The sequence below is a fragment of the Macrobrachium rosenbergii genome, chromosome 41 (genome assembly GCF_040412425.1).
Source record: "Macrobrachium rosenbergii isolate ZJJX-2024 chromosome 41, ASM4041242v1, whole genome shotgun sequence".
Lineage (NCBI taxonomy): Eukaryota > Metazoa > Arthropoda > Malacostraca > Decapoda > Palaemonidae > Macrobrachium > Macrobrachium rosenbergii.
This window is the reverse complement of record NC_089781.1, coordinates 9,776,198-9,797,880: the sequence shown is the minus strand read 5'-3', so window position 1 is coordinate 9,797,880 and position 21,683 is coordinate 9,776,198. Positions and strand designations below refer to the sequence as shown.

General features: G+C 33.6%; 1 protein-coding gene across 2 annotated transcripts in view; it reads left to right on the top strand.

The window, feature by feature from the left end:
• LOC136826628 (regulator of G-protein signaling 20-like) overlaps positions 1–21,683 on the top strand; it is a 314,791-nt gene that overhangs the window by 188,892 nt on the left and 104,216 nt on the right. The window contains exon 1 of one of the 2 annotated variants that reach the window (XM_067083940.1): positions 1–1,293. This exon is cut by the window's left edge and continues 22 nt beyond it. The exons of the other annotated variant lie outside the window; for it this stretch is intronic. Within the exon in view, the coding sequence (XP_066940041.1) occupies positions 1,226–1,293 (68 nt within the window). The 5' untranslated portion in view covers positions 1–1,225. The remainder of the gene's footprint in view (positions 1,294–21,683) is intronic. 2 annotated transcript variants of the gene reach the window in all.

Sequence of the window (21,683 nt, the reverse complement as noted above, 5' to 3'; positions counted from 1 at the left end):
CCTGGCCCCTCCGCTTGGAGCCACCCTTTCACTTCCCCTCGCACGTTGGACATTAGAGCGCACTTCTTAACCACCTCCCCTCGCTCGCGCACGCAGTCAGCCCCTTATCCTTACGCCCATCCGTTGCTGGACATAACACAATAAAACCAGATAACGTCTTCATTTATATGAGCGCCTTCGATCTATGGTGACAGTGACTGTTTCTGGCGTTTTCATGCAATGGTGTGACTATGGAGAAAACGCAGAGTCCAGGTGGTCTTCCCCAGCGTGACGGAAGAAAACGGTTTTCACCGAAAACCACCTGACACCCCTCGAAGGAGCCTCGAAGGACTGATTGTCTAAGATGAGAAAACTGAGGTAGAGGAGCGTTCTTTGAAAAGACGAACATTGAAAACAAGGTGTGGTAACCATCAGGGTCAAATGATGTAGGACCTACAGATTACCCAGAAAAGAAGGGATTTCCTACAGCAGCGATCGTGGATTAAAGCAAACACACACACTCGCGCGCCTCCAGAGGAGTCAAATGGCTGAATCACTGCGGGGTGTTACACGTCGCTTTTGACGACAAGTTATTCGTCGTTTTTCTTGACGGCGACCGGTTGTCGCAGCTGCGTGACTCCAGAATGCGGCGTATCCGGAGTTAGGATGAAACATGTCGGCTGACACTCCGTGAAGTTTTCAAGAAACTGATCGATATTTTGCCCCCTGGAAGATGGTGATCGTCGCTTCCGTCAGTGGAAGTGACTTTGAACGCGACGTCGATGTAGATCGTTACTGATGAAACAACACTTAGTCTCGGATCGTTGATATACGTATTGACTGTGATTGTTAATTGTATTTAATGTATTTATTTTTCACAAGAACCTAACGAGCTTTGATTACAATAACCTCTCGACATATCATTGTGATTCACGGAAATATTATTATGCAGTCAAGAATAATTCTCGTGTAAATTATTAGTGTGTAGAATTTAAGCTGTTGCCTTGTACTAAGATATTTAGACCAAATCACGCAAACTCAAGCGATATATTTTCAAGTTTGCTGTAAGTGAATTTTATACAAGTAGGCTGTTATCCATTTCACCCATTTTCGTCACACAAAAGTGGAAGTTGAACTCCAACCATCATTCTTTATGAAGTGAAGAAAAGTAGTTCTGTTCGACTTAACACAAATGCTCGAGTGATTAGGGAAAGTGTATGTGTGTGTGTCTGTCCGACCACTAACCATGTCATCCTCGACAAGTCGTTCTCGAAATAGCAGATGGAAGAACGTCGTCAGCAGACTGCGCAGGGGGTAAGTTTTGGGAAAATTCTTAAAGGTCCTTTTCCAGTAATACGTCTCCATAATGTTTTTTTTTTTTTTTCAAGAGAAGGGTCGATTGCGTTCTTCGAAATTCTGCTCAATTCTCTAATTTCTCCTCTTGTATATTACAGAGCGTAAACTCACGTAGCCTGTATTTACATTCGAAATTAATGTGTATATATATATATATATATATATATATATATATATATATATATATATATATATATATATATATATATATATATATATATACACGAATATATGTATGTATATACTTACATATATACACATATTTATACACTTATACAAAAACAGAGAGAGACAGAGTTGTAAATGGGTACCAGCATCTGTTGGGGACAAGACAAGGGGCGTGGGCCTACCAACCTCACCGCTAATGTCACGCAGAGAAAAGGGGAGACTCTACTATTGGAAAAGGAAAAAAGTAGGTATGGGCAACATTATACACATTCCTTCCACACACACACACATATACATATATGTATATGTGTGTGTGTGTGTGTGTGTGTGTGTGTGTGTGTGTGCTCGCTTGTCTGCTTACTTGTGTTTATTTGAGAGAGGGCGAGCCGCATGTCATATACAGTCTTGATGGGCGCATCGCGTTACTTGCGAAGGAACCGGGAAAGAAAATTTTACTTTGCAAATTACCCTCTCTCTCTCTCTCTCTCTCTCTCTCTCTCTCTCTCTCTCTCTCTCTCTCTCTCTCTCTCTCTTCTTTAAACTTTTTATGCCGTCCTTATGCAAATTTAATGGGTCGTGTTAATATTCAAAAGGGTACTCGTGTCGTCATAGATTTCCTCGGAAGAATTATCCTTGCTCTGGAGGAAGGTTTATAAGCTTTAATGTCTGAAGAGGTTTCAAGTCATTTTCCATATCCGCTCGTCGTAAGCCAACTGGAGGTGGGAAGACGAATCGTTTGAAGGAGTGAACATTCAAATATTATGCTAATTTACTGAGGGGCGTACGTGAAAGATTTTGACGTCTGCTTTTGTATGTACATCAATTATGTGCACTCACGTACATACATACATACATACATACATACATACATAGTCGTATGTGTATACATATATATAAGTGTGTATGTATGTATGTATGTGTTTATATATAAGCATACACACATATACACACGAATAATGTATGTATGTATGTATGTATGTACGCGAGTGCGCATACATTAGTGTATATAAAATATATATATATAAAATATATATATATATATATTATATATATATATATATATATATATATATATGTATGTATATATATATGCATATATAGATGTATACATATATATGTATGTCTGTATATATGTATATTTATACTACATAATTGGTGTGTACATGTGTGTGCACTTGTCACCGGGTTGCTTTGATGAGATGCAAATGATTCATTAAACGAAGATAACACCAAACTATAGAAAAAGAGAGATATCACTGTATTTGGCAAGAACGTCATGCGAAGGGGAGGAAATTTATGAAAAAAACTTTCATTGGAGACGATTAACATGATATGGATAGAAGGCAAGACGAATAGAAAACAGGTCATTGTTAGAGGGAAGACTATATTGAAGAGGACATGACCCTTAGCTCCAACGTAAGAAACTACACTGATTGTGAGAATATTGTTTTTCAAAAGTTGGGAGAATGAGCAGTTCCTGTTAAAAAGTAACTATGGTGTTTTTCATTTTTCACAATAGAAGGCTGTTGAAAGCTTGAAGACTTCTTTGTAAAGGAAATGCTTTTTATTTGATTATTATCACTAACAGTATAATTAACCAGATAGGACATACGTGTGCAGAGAGTTTGCGGAAAAGGCCATTTTCCTGTAGAGGAAGCGGAAATCTCCGCAGAAAAGAGCGCCCATATGTGAAAAACGTGAACACAGATTGAATAAAATAGCAATTAAGTAAACAGAACACCTGCCGAATTCATAGAATTATCTTTTGTTAAAATAAGGTTCCGGAAGTTGCTGATGTTTATTCGGGGGAAATAACGTATTCCGTTATTTGTTAGAACAAAGATTTTCAAAGTCTGAAACATTTGTGTTATTGTAAAGTTAAAATTCATTATTCATAATTAGTGAAGTGATGAAGCGAGTCGTTGCGATAGACAAATTTATTAGGAGGTAAGGCAGAGAATTATTAGGAACATGGATAATAGCTTAATCGATAGACCTTAATTTTGAATACACATGACAGAGGAAAAAAATTGGATTTGTTATGAGAGAGAGAGAGAGAGAGAGAGAGAGAGAGAGAGAGAGAGAGAGAGAGAGAGAGAGAGAGAGAGAGAGAGAGAGAGAGGGGGCGGGTTGTTGTTTGAGAAGGAGTTGTATTGATCAAACATGATTATTGAAATAAAAAAGAAGTGAAATGAAAGTAAGAGCACATGTCAATTAGGCAATTTTAGACTTAATCTCCTAATGAATCACATTGACAGCAGGTTTTGAACACCTGTAATGTTGTATTTATTCGCCTGGTGTTTACTGAAAGTCTCTCTGTCCGATCCTGTCTTCACTTTTAAAAAAAAAAAAAACAGAGGTTGAAATGATCCAGCTCATAGAGGCGACAGAAACAGCACCCTGTCATTAAGCTGTTTTCCGTCTTTCCTGTCATCAAGCATTATATGCGTCCGCAAGGAAGAAAATGCAGCCTTTTTGTTCATCCAATACGTTTAGGAAATACCTTTCAGCCACGCCCAAGCAAGCTCATTCCTAAGTATTAAAGGGAATGTGTCGCTCTCAAAGTAACTTTGGGTGTCATGTGAGAAAACGAACCATTTCGAAAATGGCCGTTCGTCAGGTTTGATTTGCACTGTTTGGTTACTTTCACGGTATTTCTCTCTGGCAAACCCTTACTGCACGAAAAGGAAGTAGGACGATTTGAAAATAGCCCTTCGCCGTGTTTTCTATTTGCAGCTGTTTTGTTAAGAAAAAATAGATTATACAAACGTTAATTAACTTAGCTGGGTGCGAAATGAGGAGGGTCCGGACTTGTTTTTAAAATGGCCGTTCTTGCTATCTGTCAAAGTTGGATGTTTGTTGGATGTTCCATTGAATGCTATAAAGGATAATCGTGTTTTGAAACTGTGGTTTCATGATGTTTGTTTTTCCATAGAGTGGCTTTTGTGCGAGGAATTTCAGTTTTAGCGGCAGTTTTCATCTTTTTAAATAACATGCCTCTTTTATGGACGGTAAATTGATCCTGTTTACGATGGTAGGGCCAATGTTTTGCAGTAATTGTAGTGTTTATACACCTGCCATTGATTCCTTGTTATTACCATGTGGGCATTTTATTTTGGGGTGACCGTGCTATCCTGTTAATTTGTATATAAAAAAGAAAACTTTCCGTGGCCTCGTATCCTTTGCTAAAATCGTCGCCGTGCAAGTTGTGATAAGACCATTTCTTTTCCATATTAATTTTCCTCTCACATTTTCATTATGGTAAAGTATTATGTTGTTATTTTTCAGTTTCATACGATGTTTTATTCATTTGTGTCATTTTGCGGTATATTGTCTGTGATATATCATGGTGCTTAGAAAAAGTACATCGCTTTCAGGCTCAAGATATGCAAGAACGATTCTCTGGAATGCACTAATGGCGTAGATATTTTAAGAATCTCTCTCTCTCTCTCTCTCTCTCTCTCTCTCTCTCTCTCTCTCTCTCTCTCTCTCTCTGTATATAAAAATTCTTGTTAGTTTGTGTCTGTATGTCCACACTCTTAATGATTGACTCCCCGAATGTTGAACGAAAGTTTAACAAAGTAATCTCTGCGCTTCATTAATTATTTAGTTTTCTGTATTTGTGTATTTTTCCCCATATCCTCATGCAACTCTTACCACAAAATTACGTGCATCATTTTAATATTGCTTGAATACATATACAGCTTATTGATTTTACTGCTGACTAAAATACACACCAGCAAACGCAATAATCTCCTTGCTTTTAAAGTTCGTGCCTAGCGTGTTGGTACTATGTTACTATATTCATTAAAATAGTAGTTCCGATTTCGTTCATTATAGGCGAGTACTTTCAGACACACTCAATTTTATTCATAAGTACTAAAGGGAATATAATGTTCCCATTGTCATTCTGAACGGTGGGATGTGTGAGTCGTTTTATTTGCTGATGTTCGTGTTAAAAAAATTAGAATTGGCCGTTTGTTTACCACATTGACTCCTTTCGATCTGTGGAGCATGTAAACCGTTCTTAAGATGGTGAAAAAATGTAATTTTAAACTTTATTTTTTGGGTTTAGGTCGATAATCCCATATCAATCCCACGAAAATCGACTAATTGTCAGGTATATAACCCACTGCCTAGGTCAGAAGAGGCTCTATAGGATTTGCGTCGAGGGTCTTGGCCACTGAATCGTGTGGGAAGTGTTGGGTAATTTGTATTTTAGTGTGTTTGTGTGAGAGAGAGAGAGAGAGAGAGAGAGAGAGAGAGAGAGAGAGAGAGAGAGAGAGAGAGATTTCTTATATCTAGGTAAACCTGAATGCATTTTGCGTTTTGATCTTCGTCGTTTTTTATTGATCATATTTTGAAATATCCAAATAAAATAACATTGTTTGTATTATTATCTTTTTCAAGTCTCCAGCACTGTATTACTATCAAGTCCGGGTGCATTATTTGCAATATTTTTATTTAGAACTTAAAAGAAAATCTGGGAAAGGATGGGAAATTATTTAAAGAAGAGGATAACAGTTAAGATTCTCTCTCTCTCTCTCTCTCTCTCTCTCTCTCTCTCTCTCTCTCTCTCTCTCTCTCTCTATATATATATATATATATATATATATATATATATTATGTGTGATAAATGAATCATATACAAAAGTGATAATAATCATATATATATATATATATTAGAAATATATATAAATAATCATATAAATATTTATAATAATATATATATATATATATATATACATATATATATATATATATATATTATATATATATATATATATATATATATATATATATATATATATATATATATATATATATATATATATATATATATATATATATATGTGTGTGTGTGTGTGTATGTGTGTGAATACGCAAGAATTGCATCAGGTCTTACTTGGGACTTATGATTTATTCTCTACGGATACGTGTGCATAGATGTTTATAGAAAGAGCGTCATATACTTCTCTGGTATTTTAGCAAGAACATAATTTCTGTGAAAGCTCATATAAAGATCCTCCCTACCATTTATCACGTCAAATCGGTTTAAAAATGTCCTGTAATATCAATATTATTTCAATGTCTCTATTCTACGTTCATTCCAGCCAACGTTTTAGGGGATATGCAAACAACAAACGTTCGTGGTTCCCTCTTATAAGTCATCAATCATTATTATTTTAATTGCCGGTGATGTTTGTGTTGTCGTCGCTTAATTATGAATCGACCGTATAAGAAAAGCATTAAAATGCTAATCAGGCTTAGGGGAGCGCTGTTATACATGCATCTGCAAGCGGGTTTCGGATCATATTAATTCGGCAGATTCAAAAGACCATGACGTATCAAGGAAGCAGCCGGCAGGGACAAAGATTATTGAACTTGTGTTTCGTCGAGAGTGAACTTGTTGCGATGAATATTCTACTCGTCGCTCGGAGGTCATTAGCCTACCTTGTGCGCTTGCTTTTAGTAGTGGGAAGGTTGCCATCAATGTGGGCTGATCTGTGCTCAGGAAGCGTTCATCTTTATAACTTGCCTGGAATGTGTAATTAACGCGATTAATTAGATTTTAGGTCCCTGCATTAGTACAATTAGGACGGTATGGAAGGTAATTGTATTGGGAACTACCCGATGGCTTGCGTTGATTTTTTTAATGGAATTAGACGGTAGCGTAGGTAACGTAAGGCGAAAGATTTGTTGTTGTTAGAATAATGCTGCCACAGAGCACAAACCTGAATATGCCTGAAAAATGGGATGAAAATGATGACGTTCTGGTGCAGATTAAAATTACCTGGATGCAAATGCGACACATAGGAGCTTATGGTTATACAGCTGAATTGATTCATTTATATTAGGTTGCTGTGAAATCTTATTCTAAATAGGTAGGAATAAAGACGAAATTTCTGTTTTTGTAGTTACAGCGAATGATGTTCGCGTGGGATTTTTGTAAATGTAAAATATCTTTACATGCAGTATAAAAGTGAAGATGCACATGCATATGTTTACATGCAGTAGAAAAAAAATTAATAAACGGTAATGTATTTTTATTTTTACGTGCATAATTTTTATAATCAAGAGCTCGTATCAGTGCCTCAGAGAAAATTGTACAAATACCCCCATGTACTTTCACTTTGAGTGGCACAAAACTTTTAAGTTAAGACAAGGCATATTTTTTGCATTTAAAGATATATGCAGATGTAAGAGAGTTTTAGGATACAAAAGTATACTTTTGATTAGAACTTAATTGTCAAGAAGTGAGTGAAAGAGAAAATACGTTTGAAAATGTAAAACCTTTTTCGTAATAGATACCGGCCTCTTAATCTGTGCGCATTTTGAATGAATGCTGAAGGTTGCTACTTAAATGTAAATCTTATCCGAGTGCTTTGTTCTTCATGTTGCGGTTGATAATCATGTGTATGATATGTGTACAGTTTTATTTGCCGATCACTGGTTAATTATGGTGGGGGATGTCACTTAGTTACCTACGAAGTGATAATTTAAAAGAAAGCCTTGAGTGCTTATTTGCAAGTTGAGCTGTTGTGGAAAATCGTTTGTGTGAGCAGTGAATTTTCTCGTAAGTCTTGAAAGCTCTGTTCGTTTGTGTGAGCTGTGTGGACCAAATACTCACAAATCCCATTCGGGAGTGTATAGTACGTTGAACAAATCTTGGTTTTATACTTTTAGTGTCTTTTTTTTCATAAAAGTTCTGTTTCACGAGATTAAATGCGTTTGATGAAGCCGCAAATAGAACCTATTCGGATTTTTTATAGTTTTAATAATAGTTAGCAGATTCTGTATTGAGGGCACAGGTTACACAACCAATAACTTTTTATTTGATAATGCGAGCTCGCGCGCACACTATATATATATGTGTGTGTGTGTGTGTGTGTATTAGAGAATGCTACTGGGGCTCGTAACACAAAGATCTTGTTAAGTCCTGACCTTAGTGAAGGACGAAAAAAGAATAGGAATACAAAGTCAAGGCATTAAAACAAAGTTTAATCTAAATATAGATTAAAGAGATAATTTCTCAACATACTGATATAAGCAAGTTGATGTTTTATAACGCCACTGTACTATGTGTGAGTAATTGTGATTGTCAAATTAATTTTAAGGAGACTGAAACGTCGAAAATAATTTCTATGAAAATAATTGATGTTTCAATATTTCTTGGCAACAGAAACAATTGAAATGTTTGCCGTGCAACTTACATATCTGGGCAGCTTTGTTGTTTTGAACACCGTCATAAAAGAACTCTAAAAGCTAGGCTAGTTGTTTTGAAAAACAAGCATTCTAAATTGCCTTTTGTAACAGTCTTTAGAATCATGTTGTAGCATAAACAAGACTTTCCTTTTATTCTCTAGTGTACGTCATGACTTTATTTGTATTTGTTATTGTGCTGTCAATACCTATACAAATTATTTTAAGAAATACGTACGGAAATGTAAATAAACTATCTTGTTATGCTGTACATTACAACAGAATATTTTTTCCATAGAATTTCTCTTTCTCTTTTGGCCAGTATTTAGTTTTATATGTATATGTATATGTATATGTATATATATATATATATATATATATATATATATATATATATGTGTGTGTGTGTGTGTGTGTGTGTGTATATATATATACACACACACACATATATATATATATATATATATATATATATATATATATTTACTTTACAATAAAGGCAAAACTCTTAAGATTTTTCTTAAACGAAATATTACAAAAGTGCTAGGCAACTGGACAGTAACTTTCTTCATAATATTTAATAAAATAATGCACCTCATGAGGTCTGGTTATATATATATATATATATATATATATATATATATATATATATATATATATATATATATATATATATATATATATATATATATATATCATAGTTTGAATAAAGTCACTGACCAGTTACCTAGCCCTCTTGTAATATTTCATATAATAATGTCTTAATAGTTTTGCCATTATTATAAAGTAAGTCTTTTACCATCATTGTAAAGTAAGTATTTTGATTCCGGTCCAGAAAATCTGGAAAACCATTGTTTGAAACATTTAAAACATTTTATCCTTCGTAAAAATATAAGCACCTCTGTTGCCTAAGGAATATCGTTCAATCTCTCCAGGGGTGAGATAATACCTGCTCGTTCAATTTATATCCTTCCGAGATTTCCGAAGAATTTCATACCTCATGGGACTGAAGAATGTATTCCAGCAGCGGGGTTCGAGAAAATATTTTGACCATTGACTATTTTTGCCTCTCCAGGAATCACGGCGCTTTTTCTCACAAATGTCATTTTGCTCTCTTGAGAAATCATGACTCCTCAGAATACGCGTAATTTCACCCTTTTGCGATCCTGTGCAGTTCTGTTTTACAAGTAAATTTATTTATTTTGTTTTGTCGTTTTAAATTTTCTGCCATTATATTTTTTGTATCTGTTTATACCCTTTCAGGACGAATAACTTGCTTATTCAGTGATCCAGGTAATTTCAAACTGTTAGCCATCACACACTGCACAGAATTCAGAATCACCTAAGTCAATATTACGAATAAGAATTATATGAAGACATTTTTTGCCCATTCAGAAGCATATACTTTAATATTTGGAAAGCACATACATATAAACACTCTTTAATAATTTATTTTGAATTTATTTTTAAATCCTAACTTACGTCGTCATTTACGTAGTATAAAAAATCAAATTTTCTGAATTGGAGGCAAGTTACCATGTCCTGATAGATTCACATTGTTCCTCCAGGTGACTTGGGAAGATTTAGAAAATCTATTATTGTGAACTATATATTTTTTTTATAATCCATTAATTGTTTTCCCAGTCGAATAGATATCTCATTGGGAACTTTCTCCACTTGGATACTTTAATTAAACTGTCATTCTTAGTAGCCATTGTTTTTTTTTTATATAAGAGAAGATTTGTCTTACGTCTGTGAAATCTTGTAACTGTCCTGTTAAAAAGAGAGAACATTAAAGGTCTGTGTTTCTTAGAGTAGTAAGAAAAGGTACATTGAAAGTTAATAGTCTTTTAAGAAATACATATTCAGATAAGAACTAATTTTTGCAGGGTTTTTCTTCCTTAATGAAGCGAAGGTCTTGTTTTAGTTATACTGACGTTTTCAGAGTTTGCGCATGCATGCATCATGCAAACATTCACACACACACACACACACACACACACACACATATATATATATATATATATATATATATATATATATATATATATATACATACATATATACATACATACATACATATATATATATATATATTACACACACACACACACACACACACATATATATACACATATATATATATATATATATATATATATATATATATATATATATATATATATATACTATATATATATATATGGATACCTGTGTGCAGGTGTTTGTGTGTACATATAGAGATGTATACATATTGGTAGACATGATTACGAGCGTAACTGTGTACAAGTTTAAGGTTACCAATTGATAAATGTCAGATATGAGGTCAGTTAACGTTTATAGATCTGATTTTTGCCCTTCTTGGTCGATTGTATCGGACAAACGTTCTAAAACCTTATGCCGACTTTGCCTAACTGTACGTCATCATTAGATGAGGTCACTGTCTCTGTTCTTAATGATATAACTTTTTTCCTTCTGTCTTTGAAAGTTTTAATTACTTTGGTGATAAAACTTTGAGGATTCTCTCTCTCTCTCTCTCTCTCTCTCTCTCTCTCTCTCTCTCTCTCTCTCTCTCTCTCTCTCTCTCAGAGAATAAGGTTTATTCATTTTATTAGAAAGTTACATGTTTCCTCAAAAAAATGTTTCATCTGCCAATTTATTGGTGGAAGACATACACCTATTCACGCAAATGACCAGGGTCAAACCTTTAAACTTTTCATCCATTTATATCTTAAATATTTTTTTTATCTTAATATCCATTATTTGTAAATCGGTCTGGTTAGAGGACATCGTAATTATTCTATTGCTTTCAAGTTTTGAAGTTCGTTCCATAGTAATTTAATTAACTTTCCGCTGTTTCTAACAACTGCCGGTTAATACATATCACCCCTAGTTGTGTGACAGTCGACATATGTTGGAAAAATTGCAAGGTAGTATTGGATGTCGGTAGCAAGTTTTCCAGGGATAAAACTCTACGGTATTACCCAACCATGTTTCACTTACTGAATTTTGTTCGCTACAGTAATTCACACATTATCATACATACATACATATATTATATATATATATATATATATATATATATATATATATATATATATATATATATATATATGTGTGTGTGTGTGGGAATAAAAGCACGTTAAAAGAAAAAGAAGAAGAAGAAGATATATATGTATGTATATATATATATATAGTGCTGTTTCACTGTGTGTTTAATTTGCCACTTTTAAAAAAAGTAACTTTTTGTTTTCTGTGAATACTGATTTTTTTCTGTTGATTAGGGTTATTGTTGATTTTGCCGTAATTTGAGACCTGCGGACAAAATTAATTCACCATTAATAATTGTAAAGCCCTGTAAGCTCATTATAATGGAAGCCTCTTTTGATGAAGCCTTCGTAAAAAATATGAGGTTGGGGATTAATAAGCAGTCGTAACTCTTAGGGTAGGCGAGTCACCAATTTAGTAACACGTGTGACTGTCAAACATTATTGCATTTATTTATTTGATAGTTGTTCAAAGATTTACGACAGTCAAGTGAATTTAGTTATTAAATATTGACTTTTTGATGTTTAATCAATGCGTACGCTAAAATAAGGCTTCATCATGATGTGATTTACATGTAACAAAGGGCATTGATAAGTTTATTAGCAAACATCGAAGTCCTTTCTTTATACAAATTCTAATATCAACGCAGCAACGCTCTGAATACGTGAGGCTATTTTCCCTTGCACTGGTGAGGGAAGACAGTAATTCAGTAACACTGATGACACCTAAATTTAGTTGATAGTCAAGTTTATACCATTTTTTCAGAGAATAGTTCCGAAAAAATATTCTTTATTAACATGTCTCCCATGTTATACATCTTTTTACACATGATAAATAACTCATTATTCTTGATGTTAATTAAGCACTCAGTTTTGTTGTTTAAGGGTTCATAGTGCCTAATCCCACCCACGTCCTTTTTATATATAAGTGAAAAGGAAATTGCTTATTAATGTTCACTGCTACTACGTGTTTGTGCACGTATGTATATATGTATGTATTTATGTATATATATAAATATGTATGTGTATGTATGTATATGTATATATATAAATATGTATGTGTATGTATGTATATGTATATTTATATATATATATATATATATATATATATATATATATTTATATATTTATATATATATATATATATATATATATATATATATATATATATATATATATATATATATATATATATATATATATATATATACAGGGATGGAAAAACAACAATTGTCCATGTTACAACTTTTAATGTGAGAAAATTAAAAGTCTGTAAATTAAAGAGTTGCGTTTAGGGACTGTGGTAAAAAAAATAGCAAAATTATCACATAATTACGAAGTAAGGAAATGACGTCATAGACTAAGGTAAAGGAGTATTCTCTGGTCATTAAGGTGAGAGATTCAACATCGGAAAGCGTATCGTTTCGTTGCTGTGGCTCCCTAGGTTGAAATATTCTATGACGTAGTTATCACGTGATAATGGCAGCAGCATGCGGCGTCATTAGAATTTTAAAAGCTGTTTGTTTGTTTGTTTGTTTTTCTTGAGCGAAAATTTCTTCATCAAAAAATGGTCGCCTCTAAAATATGAAAAAATGTCCACAAAATGAATGCTTACGAATTAATGATAAATTGTTGGCATATGGTGATAGAGTTATTAATGTAGCATTTTTGGTCATTGCCATTCAGAATGACCAAGTCAGGCCGAACAGCACGAATGAAGACAGGTAATTTTTCCATCAATTTTGCTGGCGGTGCACAAAATAAGAGAAAAATAAACCTTTCCAATTAAATTTAGTTCACTTGTTAACAGAGTTCAAATTTGAGTGTATAATATTTTGACATTATGAGTTACATGAGTAACACAAATGCAGTATAAACAAGTTCTATCAATATAAAGTTCCTCACAAAACAAATCACATCTTCCTGTGTGAATTATAAAAAGGTCAGTAAAATCCTTTATCGAAAGAGATGACTTATGTTAACTTTATTCAGTACCTCATTTCAGTTTAAAAGATACAGGTAAGTTGTTATTTAAATAAAATGGATAAACATCTGAAAAATTTTTCAGCCTGGCAAGGTAGAGGTTAGACCTAATCACCTGTCTTCACCCTTGCTCTGCGGCTTCATTTAATATCATTTTTCTTATTTATGTGTTCTTTATTCATATATATATATATGTATAAATATATACATAAAGATAAAATCCACGAAGGAAAGGGAAACACTGGAGTGCTGGGAAGCCTTTCGACGTCTGTCGTCCTTTGCTTAGCAGTTGATAAATTAAACAAAATCACTTTTTGCCCCACTGGTAGATTCGTTAGTTTTGATGTGTGTTCTCATTTTACTAAAGTCCCTATAGCCTCTGTTTTAGAGTATCTTAGTAATGAACTAATCCATCATGAATTACCTCTACTGTAAGTCATATTATTTCACTCACTAGGTCGTGCATTTGTGGTTGTAAGTTTATATTCAATGTTGAATTTTACCAACAAATATTTGGTATGGCAATGGGCAACCCTTTATCCCCACTCCTCTCAAACTTGTATATGGAATTCTTTGAAAAACGATATTTACCTGATATCATTTATACTCCTTTAAAGTGGTATAGATTTGTTGACGATATTTAGCTGTTTTGCCTGCTGGTATTGATGTAAATGATTTACTCTCTAATCTGAATAACCAGGTACCACCCATTAAGTTTACTTTAGAATTAGAAAAAGACAATTGCCTCCCTTTCTTAGACGTTTTAATACATAGAGAACCATATCAATGCAAATTCAGTATTTGTAGGAAACCAACCAACAACTTGACTTATGTCCATTTTTATTCAGGCCATCACCTTAACATCAAAATATCAATTTTTTATTCTATGTTTTTACGAGCTTTGCGCATTGTCAATCCCCAGTATTTGGATCAGGAAATTGAATACATAAGAAAAATAGGGACAGATTTATGTTATCCTTCACATATACTAGATATTTGTTACAATAAAGCCCACAAAAAGTTTTATAGTGAAAGTAACATGGAGAAAGAAACCCCTAAGAACATTTTTGGTTTCCCTTATTTTAGTGGTTTTGAAAACATAAAATCATTGTTAAAATCTTTTAATGTCAACCTCGTTTTTTCCTGTAGTAACTCACTAAAAGGAATGTTAATAAAAAATAGCCCTAAAGAAAACAACAACATAATATAAAAAATTACATGTTTGGACTGCCCCTCTTTTTATATTGGCCAATCTAGCAAAGATTTAGATGTGCGTATTAAGCAACATAAGTATTTAGTCAAAACTGGACAAACACCCAATGCTATATTCATTCATTTAAGTGAAAACTCTCACGGGATAAATTGGACTGAAAGTTCAGTGATTGCCAAATCGAAAGATTTCTCTTCAAGAAATCTTTTGGAGTCCGGAATTATCCAGCTTACTTCCAGCTGTAATTTTAACCTTAGCCCTGGCATGTATTATTTGGACCCCTGTATTAGAAAAATGTTCAGGAATGACCTAAAAGATAAAATCACTGACTTAATTACAAATTAGTTACCTTTTATATATTTTCTATGTATTCGTATGTTTCATATAATTTTTTATTTGTAAAAATGTTCATCTTGCAAAAATTGTTTTTGTTTACAAAAAAAGAGAATTATTTTATTGTACTAATATTTTTTGGTGGGCAGTCACCCCATTGTATAATCTTTTAATTGTCCTGTCCCTGCTTCTGAACGGTTGATCCTAATCCTTTGTAAAACCTCTCAAATATTTAACCCTGTTTTGGCAGTTCTAATTCTTCAATTGTGTTGGATTCCAGGTACATATTTTTTCCTTTGTAATCACCATCTTTCAATTATATGAGCTTTCTTTGTAAACTTACTACTATATTTGTTCAGTCTGCTAAGTAAAGGACGACAGACAGTCGAAAGGCCTCGCAGCTCCCCAGTGTTTCCCTTTCCTTCGTGGATTTTATATTTATTTATATATTCATCACGTTCCATATTTTCGTGATTCAGTTATACATACGAGTATACTCTATATATACTCTATATATATATATATATACAGTATATATATATATATATATATATATATATATATATATATATATATATATATATATATATATATATATATATATATATATATATATATATATATATATATATATATATATATATATATATATATATATATATATATATATATATATATATATATGTGTGTGTGTGTGTGTGTGTGTGTGTGTGTGTGTGTCTGTGCGCGTGCGCTTAACTTCAATTTTCTAATGTTTTAAACATTTTTAATGAGATTTTGATTGAAATCCTGTGAAAATGCGATTACGTGCACACTTAAGTTTCTGGAGGGCTTTCAGTTTTCCACCATCTGTTTGGTTGAATTTAATGGGATCTTTTTCTGAATGCATGTTTAACTAGTAATTTATGATAAGATGCATGGTTTTTGGTCATTTACATAACTTTACCATTTAATAACTGCAATTTATAGAGTGGATATCATATTTCGCCTCTCCCCCATATCTCTCTCTCTCTCTCTCTCTCTCTCTCTCTCTCTCTCTCTCTCTCTCGTTTTTACAGAGGACCGGTTCTCAAGGCCTTGTGTTCTTGTAGTAGGAATATCCAAAATTTTCATGAAATCGTTTTGATTAGAAATTTGTAATTATTATTATTATTATTATTATTATTATTATTATTATTATTATTATTATTATTATTATTGTTGTTGTTGTTGTTGTTGTTGTTGTTTTATGAGAGTACCACGAGAATCATGATTTCCGTCACCATCCACAGTAAGACTTCATGTAACCAGTGGGTCTCTTTGAGATCAAATATCTTACAGTCTTATCATAACCCTTTATCTTGTATCCAATCTAGACTCACTCCCTCTCTGCTGAGCGCTGGCTCTCTCTCTCTCTCTCTCTCTCTCTCTCTCTCTCTCTCTCTCTCTCTCTCTCTCTCTCACTTTGAAATCGGTGCGTTGTGACATCAATTATTCATACATCACTTGCTTATTTTATTTGTTGTTCAGTAACCAAGACGGGAAATATACCATGAACATTATATCTGGTGTTTTAACGAAAAAAATATATATATATATTTTATTGTAAAACACGGAGATTTTTTAGTCCATCTTATGTGAGAATCATGACTTGTAAGAGTTGTACACGTGATGCTTTTCTTGGTCTCACTGTAACTTCTTATAATATGCTATTAATAGGTGGTTATTTATTCGCTAACGTTATCTCAGTTTGCTCAACCAGCAACCATACAAATTTCTTCTTGGATCATGATGTTTTTGAGAGAGAGAGAGAGAGAGAGAGAGAGAGAGAGAGAGAGAGAGAGAGAGAGAGAGAGAGAGAGAGAGAGAGAGAGAGAGATGGGCGTGAATACATTACTCGAAGTGTAATGAATTTTCAGTGAAAATAGATTTGGAAACATTGATGGCATTATTGAATGCAATTTCTTTTCTCTCTCTGAGGAAATCATTGTTAGGAGAACGAATTGTTGGATGACCCACGCAAAACATTTGATTTTAAACTTGACCTCTTGTTATTTTTATCATTTAAAGTTCGTAATTCCGGAGGCTTTTAACCTGCTCAATTAAGTGCTGTTAGTCATTAGCTTCTGACTCATTTTTAGCGTCAATTTTGATTTTTTTTTATTTCGTAGTTTGGATGATTTAGTAAAGAGTTATTCTTGTCATGTCACAGACATAAAATTCTGCGAGGTTAGTTTCTGTTTTTATTATATACCTTTCGAGGGTCTGTTATTGTCATCAATATTGTTCAGTTCAGTGTATTCGTTAATATGAAATGTGGGAATATCGGTCATGATGCTCTAAGATTCAAATGTAATATAGATATGAGTATTACAGATATTTAGCTCTTGAATTATTTCCTTATTGAAGGTTTAGAGACCGGAAGGTTTCTGCCCTCAACTAGAGTTAGGGTCAGATTCAAATTCGTTTAATTCAAATTCAGATGAACTTGCAGAGTTTCAGGTGTACTCCTTATTGCTGTATAATATGGATTCATTGTTTCGTCTTGAATTTCTTTCAAGACTCAGTCAACATGAAGGGTTGTTGAAGATTCTTATGCATTTTATTTAGTTCGATATAGGCTACAGTATTTCACATTTTCGGAGGTTATGAATATCCTGGGAGTGGAATGGAAGAAACCTATTGATATTAGGTTTCAAAGATAATACGTGAATTTATAGTCTTATTTTGTTTGAGTATTTTCTCTGTCGCAGGAAATCTGTAAAAAAAAAACCACCGTTTATGTCCTTATCATGTTTTGTCGGTTTACATTTTTCTAAAGGGAAATTTGATTACTATGACTCATAATTTTCCTATCTTCGTATATTTATCACTACTGTCCGTCTTCCAGTAAACGAATATCTGGAAAAAATTCCCGATTGGAAAGCAGCAGAATTGTGGAATATTGTAAGGGAATTCGTTCATAGAGACCCACAATATTCGAGGTGATTTTAGAAAAGGACTTGAAATTGCTGCAGACTAGATCTTACAAGAGAAATTGCGTAATGCTTAATTCAGACCTGAATCACGATATTCTTCAAGTAGTTCAAGAGAAAAATACAACACAATAGTCGTTTCCACAATCAGATAATTAGAAACTGAGATAAGGGCCAGTCTCTTTATTCCGACATGTGTACCTTTAAACTTTCTTTTATGAAAGTCATGGCATCCCAGCGAAGGAAAAAAGGTGTTTAGAAGGAAAGAATGCATGAAATCTTTAAGCTTAAAGAATTTCTTGTCTAAGAGATGCATACTGAAATTGATTTCATGCAAGTGCTTGGATGACTGTCAGTGGAGTTTTACATTCTGTATTTTTATTTAGTAAATTAAACTTTTTGGTAGCAAAATGTGCTTCTGAAAATTCAAATGTAAACAATTATGTCAAGGATCACCTTTTAGAAGTAAGAGTGGCAGTGAAAATAAAAACTAAACGTATTTAACAGGTGGATGTCCAAGATCGCACACGGCGATCCTCTCATTAAAAAAAGGATTGTGATATATCATGAAGAAAGTGGAGATGAGAAAAATTAATTATATAAAGAAATATTAAACTGACATGTCGTGAGGGTGACGAGGCGATGGCTATGGATGATAGTGAAGAGGAGACGATCGAGAGCTCCTTGAGGGGCAACACGGAAGAGACAGATGCCAGTGAAGTGATCCTCGTCGGTGTCCGCCATGTTTGCCCCGAGGATTGGGGATTCGGAGATTCTTCCCTGAACCGCTGTTGACACACAAAAGAAGAGGAAGAAGAAGAAGAAGAAGAGGAGGAGATGGGGCCGGCTATCTCACGCTCGAGAAAAATAAATATGACTAATGACGATGATCGTAATAATAAAGAGAAGAAACAACTGTCTTAAAATGACTGATGGGAAGCTGTTGCTTGCCGATAAACAATTTAGAGTTATTGATTAAACGCCGTCGGATTATGATGCAGCTGCTGCGGAAGAGAAAGCAAAACAACTCGATAAAGAAGGGAGACGCCGGTATTTGAGGCTTGTTTTGGATATTTCTTGATTTCAGCCCCGAGTTCCAATAATATCCCTGATTTCAACTATTTTCGTGTTATTGGATATTGGATTTTTGATAGGCTCCTGAGTGAGAGTAGGTCTCTGCGCCTCTTTTTCTGTCGTCTGAGTCTCCGTGAAAGATCCTGGGAGAGAGAGAGAGAGAGAGAGAGAGAGAGAGAGAGAGAGAGAGAGAGAGAGAGAGATTTTGTGAAAGTGGTTGAGAACAGAAGATAAAGGGAAAGATGGTTCCAGTGGGGGTTGGGGTGTGTGTGTGTGTGTGTGTGTGTGTGTGTGTGTGTGTGTGTGTGTGTGTGTGTGTGAGCTGTTGGATGATAGAAGTGCATTCTGTTTGAAGTAGCTGTGGTTGGCGGTGGAGGAAAAAGATATCGGATAATAAGGTTCTGTTAGAAGATAGAAGGAGGGAGAGAGAATGAGAGAATAATAAGGTGACTGTACGGTCTGGTAATTGATAGGGTACAGGAAAACACGCTTCATGTTATTCTTTATTTTCCATTTATTTCTTTATTGACTAGAAATTTTTTATATCATTTCTATATATACTAGAAATTATATATATATATATATATATATATATATATATATATATATATATATATATATAAATATATATATATATATATATATATATATATATATATATATATATGTATGTGTGTGTGTTTTATATATATATAATATATATATTGATATGTATATATACATATTTATGTATATTTATATATATGTATCAGTATGTATACTTACATATATAATATCGTGTGATACATTGAAACGTTTTATGACGAGAGTGAATTCGTCTCGGAATATTTGAGTAGGAGAGTGACTGGTTTGGTGTAGGAGTAGGTTTGACAGTATAATCAAGTTTTGTTTGCATTGTCCAAGAGCTGCTTATATAAAATTTGACAAATATGTGTCTGTAAAACGAAGACATACAATATATGTCCATTTCAATCAGCAACTATAACGGCGTGCGTGCGCATGTATTTTTCTGTCGGTCTTTTTGTCAGCGTGAGGTATCTTTTCAAAATAAAGGAAAGGCTACTCTGGCGATTCATTCTCAGCACGTACGTTGGGAAACGGTCCTGCTGCTATCTGTCATGATCATTCTGGGAGAGAATGAGAGAGTGAGAGAGATTGTGAAGGAACAGCCTTTTGGGGTAACTCACGCTCTCTGTAACATTTTAAGATATTATTGGAAGATGCTCTCTCTCTCTCTCTCTCTCTCTCTCTCTCTCTCTCTCTCTCTCTCTCTCTCTCTTAAAGAAAATATTGTATGCATTATGAAAGAAAATAAGGAGCAGTTTTGCTTCTTTGTTTGCATAGTGTATGCTTGAGATAGCTCTACCGAAAATCAGTGTAACATTATACATTTGTAAACCGCCTGTAATGTCAGTGTTTTTTTGTGAATATATATGTATATATATACGCTAGTCTCTAGTCTCTCTCTCTCTCTCTCTCTCTCTCTCTCTCTCTCTCTCTCTCTCTCTCTCTCTCTCTCTATATATATATATATATATATATATATATATATATATATATATATATATATATATATATATATATATATATATTGTATATGTGTGTATACGTATATATATATCAAACACTACTGGCCTGTATTCATAGGAAGATCTAGCTGAATGTTAGTATGTAATCACTAAATTTTTTTACGTCGATTTTTTCTCCTAAAGCTCATTATTATAAGAATTCTGTTGCCATGGCTTATTAACAACCTTTTTTCACGCCATGTCGTAAATATGAAAATAGTGGCGTGTGATTTACTGCCATTAAAGTTCATTTCGGATCGGAGTCGCTGGTCAAAATAATTATACCGTATAGCTTTGGTAGTTGTTACATTTTAACTGATACTTTATAATATCATTTCTTGGTTGCATTGGTCAATGTATAAGCATGCGTGCTCTTTATAGGTAACACATGTCCCCAAAAGATAATGACTGACGTGTTTATTCATTGATGACAGTGATAAACATTCTTGTTTCATGTATGCCTGTATTAGAATTCATCTTCTTTTATTAATCGGAAAAATATTTTCCAATTTTTTATTCACGTTTATACATCATTCTTTTCGTACTGATCGAAATGATTTCACATTTATCATAAATAGAAAATCAAAAGACCCATAGAAACATGTAGCATGAAAAAAATCGTTTCAGATTACACGGATAGCTCGTAACACTGACATGTTTACGTCCGTCCGTTCCCTTGTTAAACAAAATACGAAAAACACCGTACTGTGCTTCCAGGAGCGTATTAGGTAGATCGATGCGTTATTAATAACGCTTTCATGATTCTCCCGACATTGTTAGAGCTCTTGGAACGGGAGTCATAAATAAT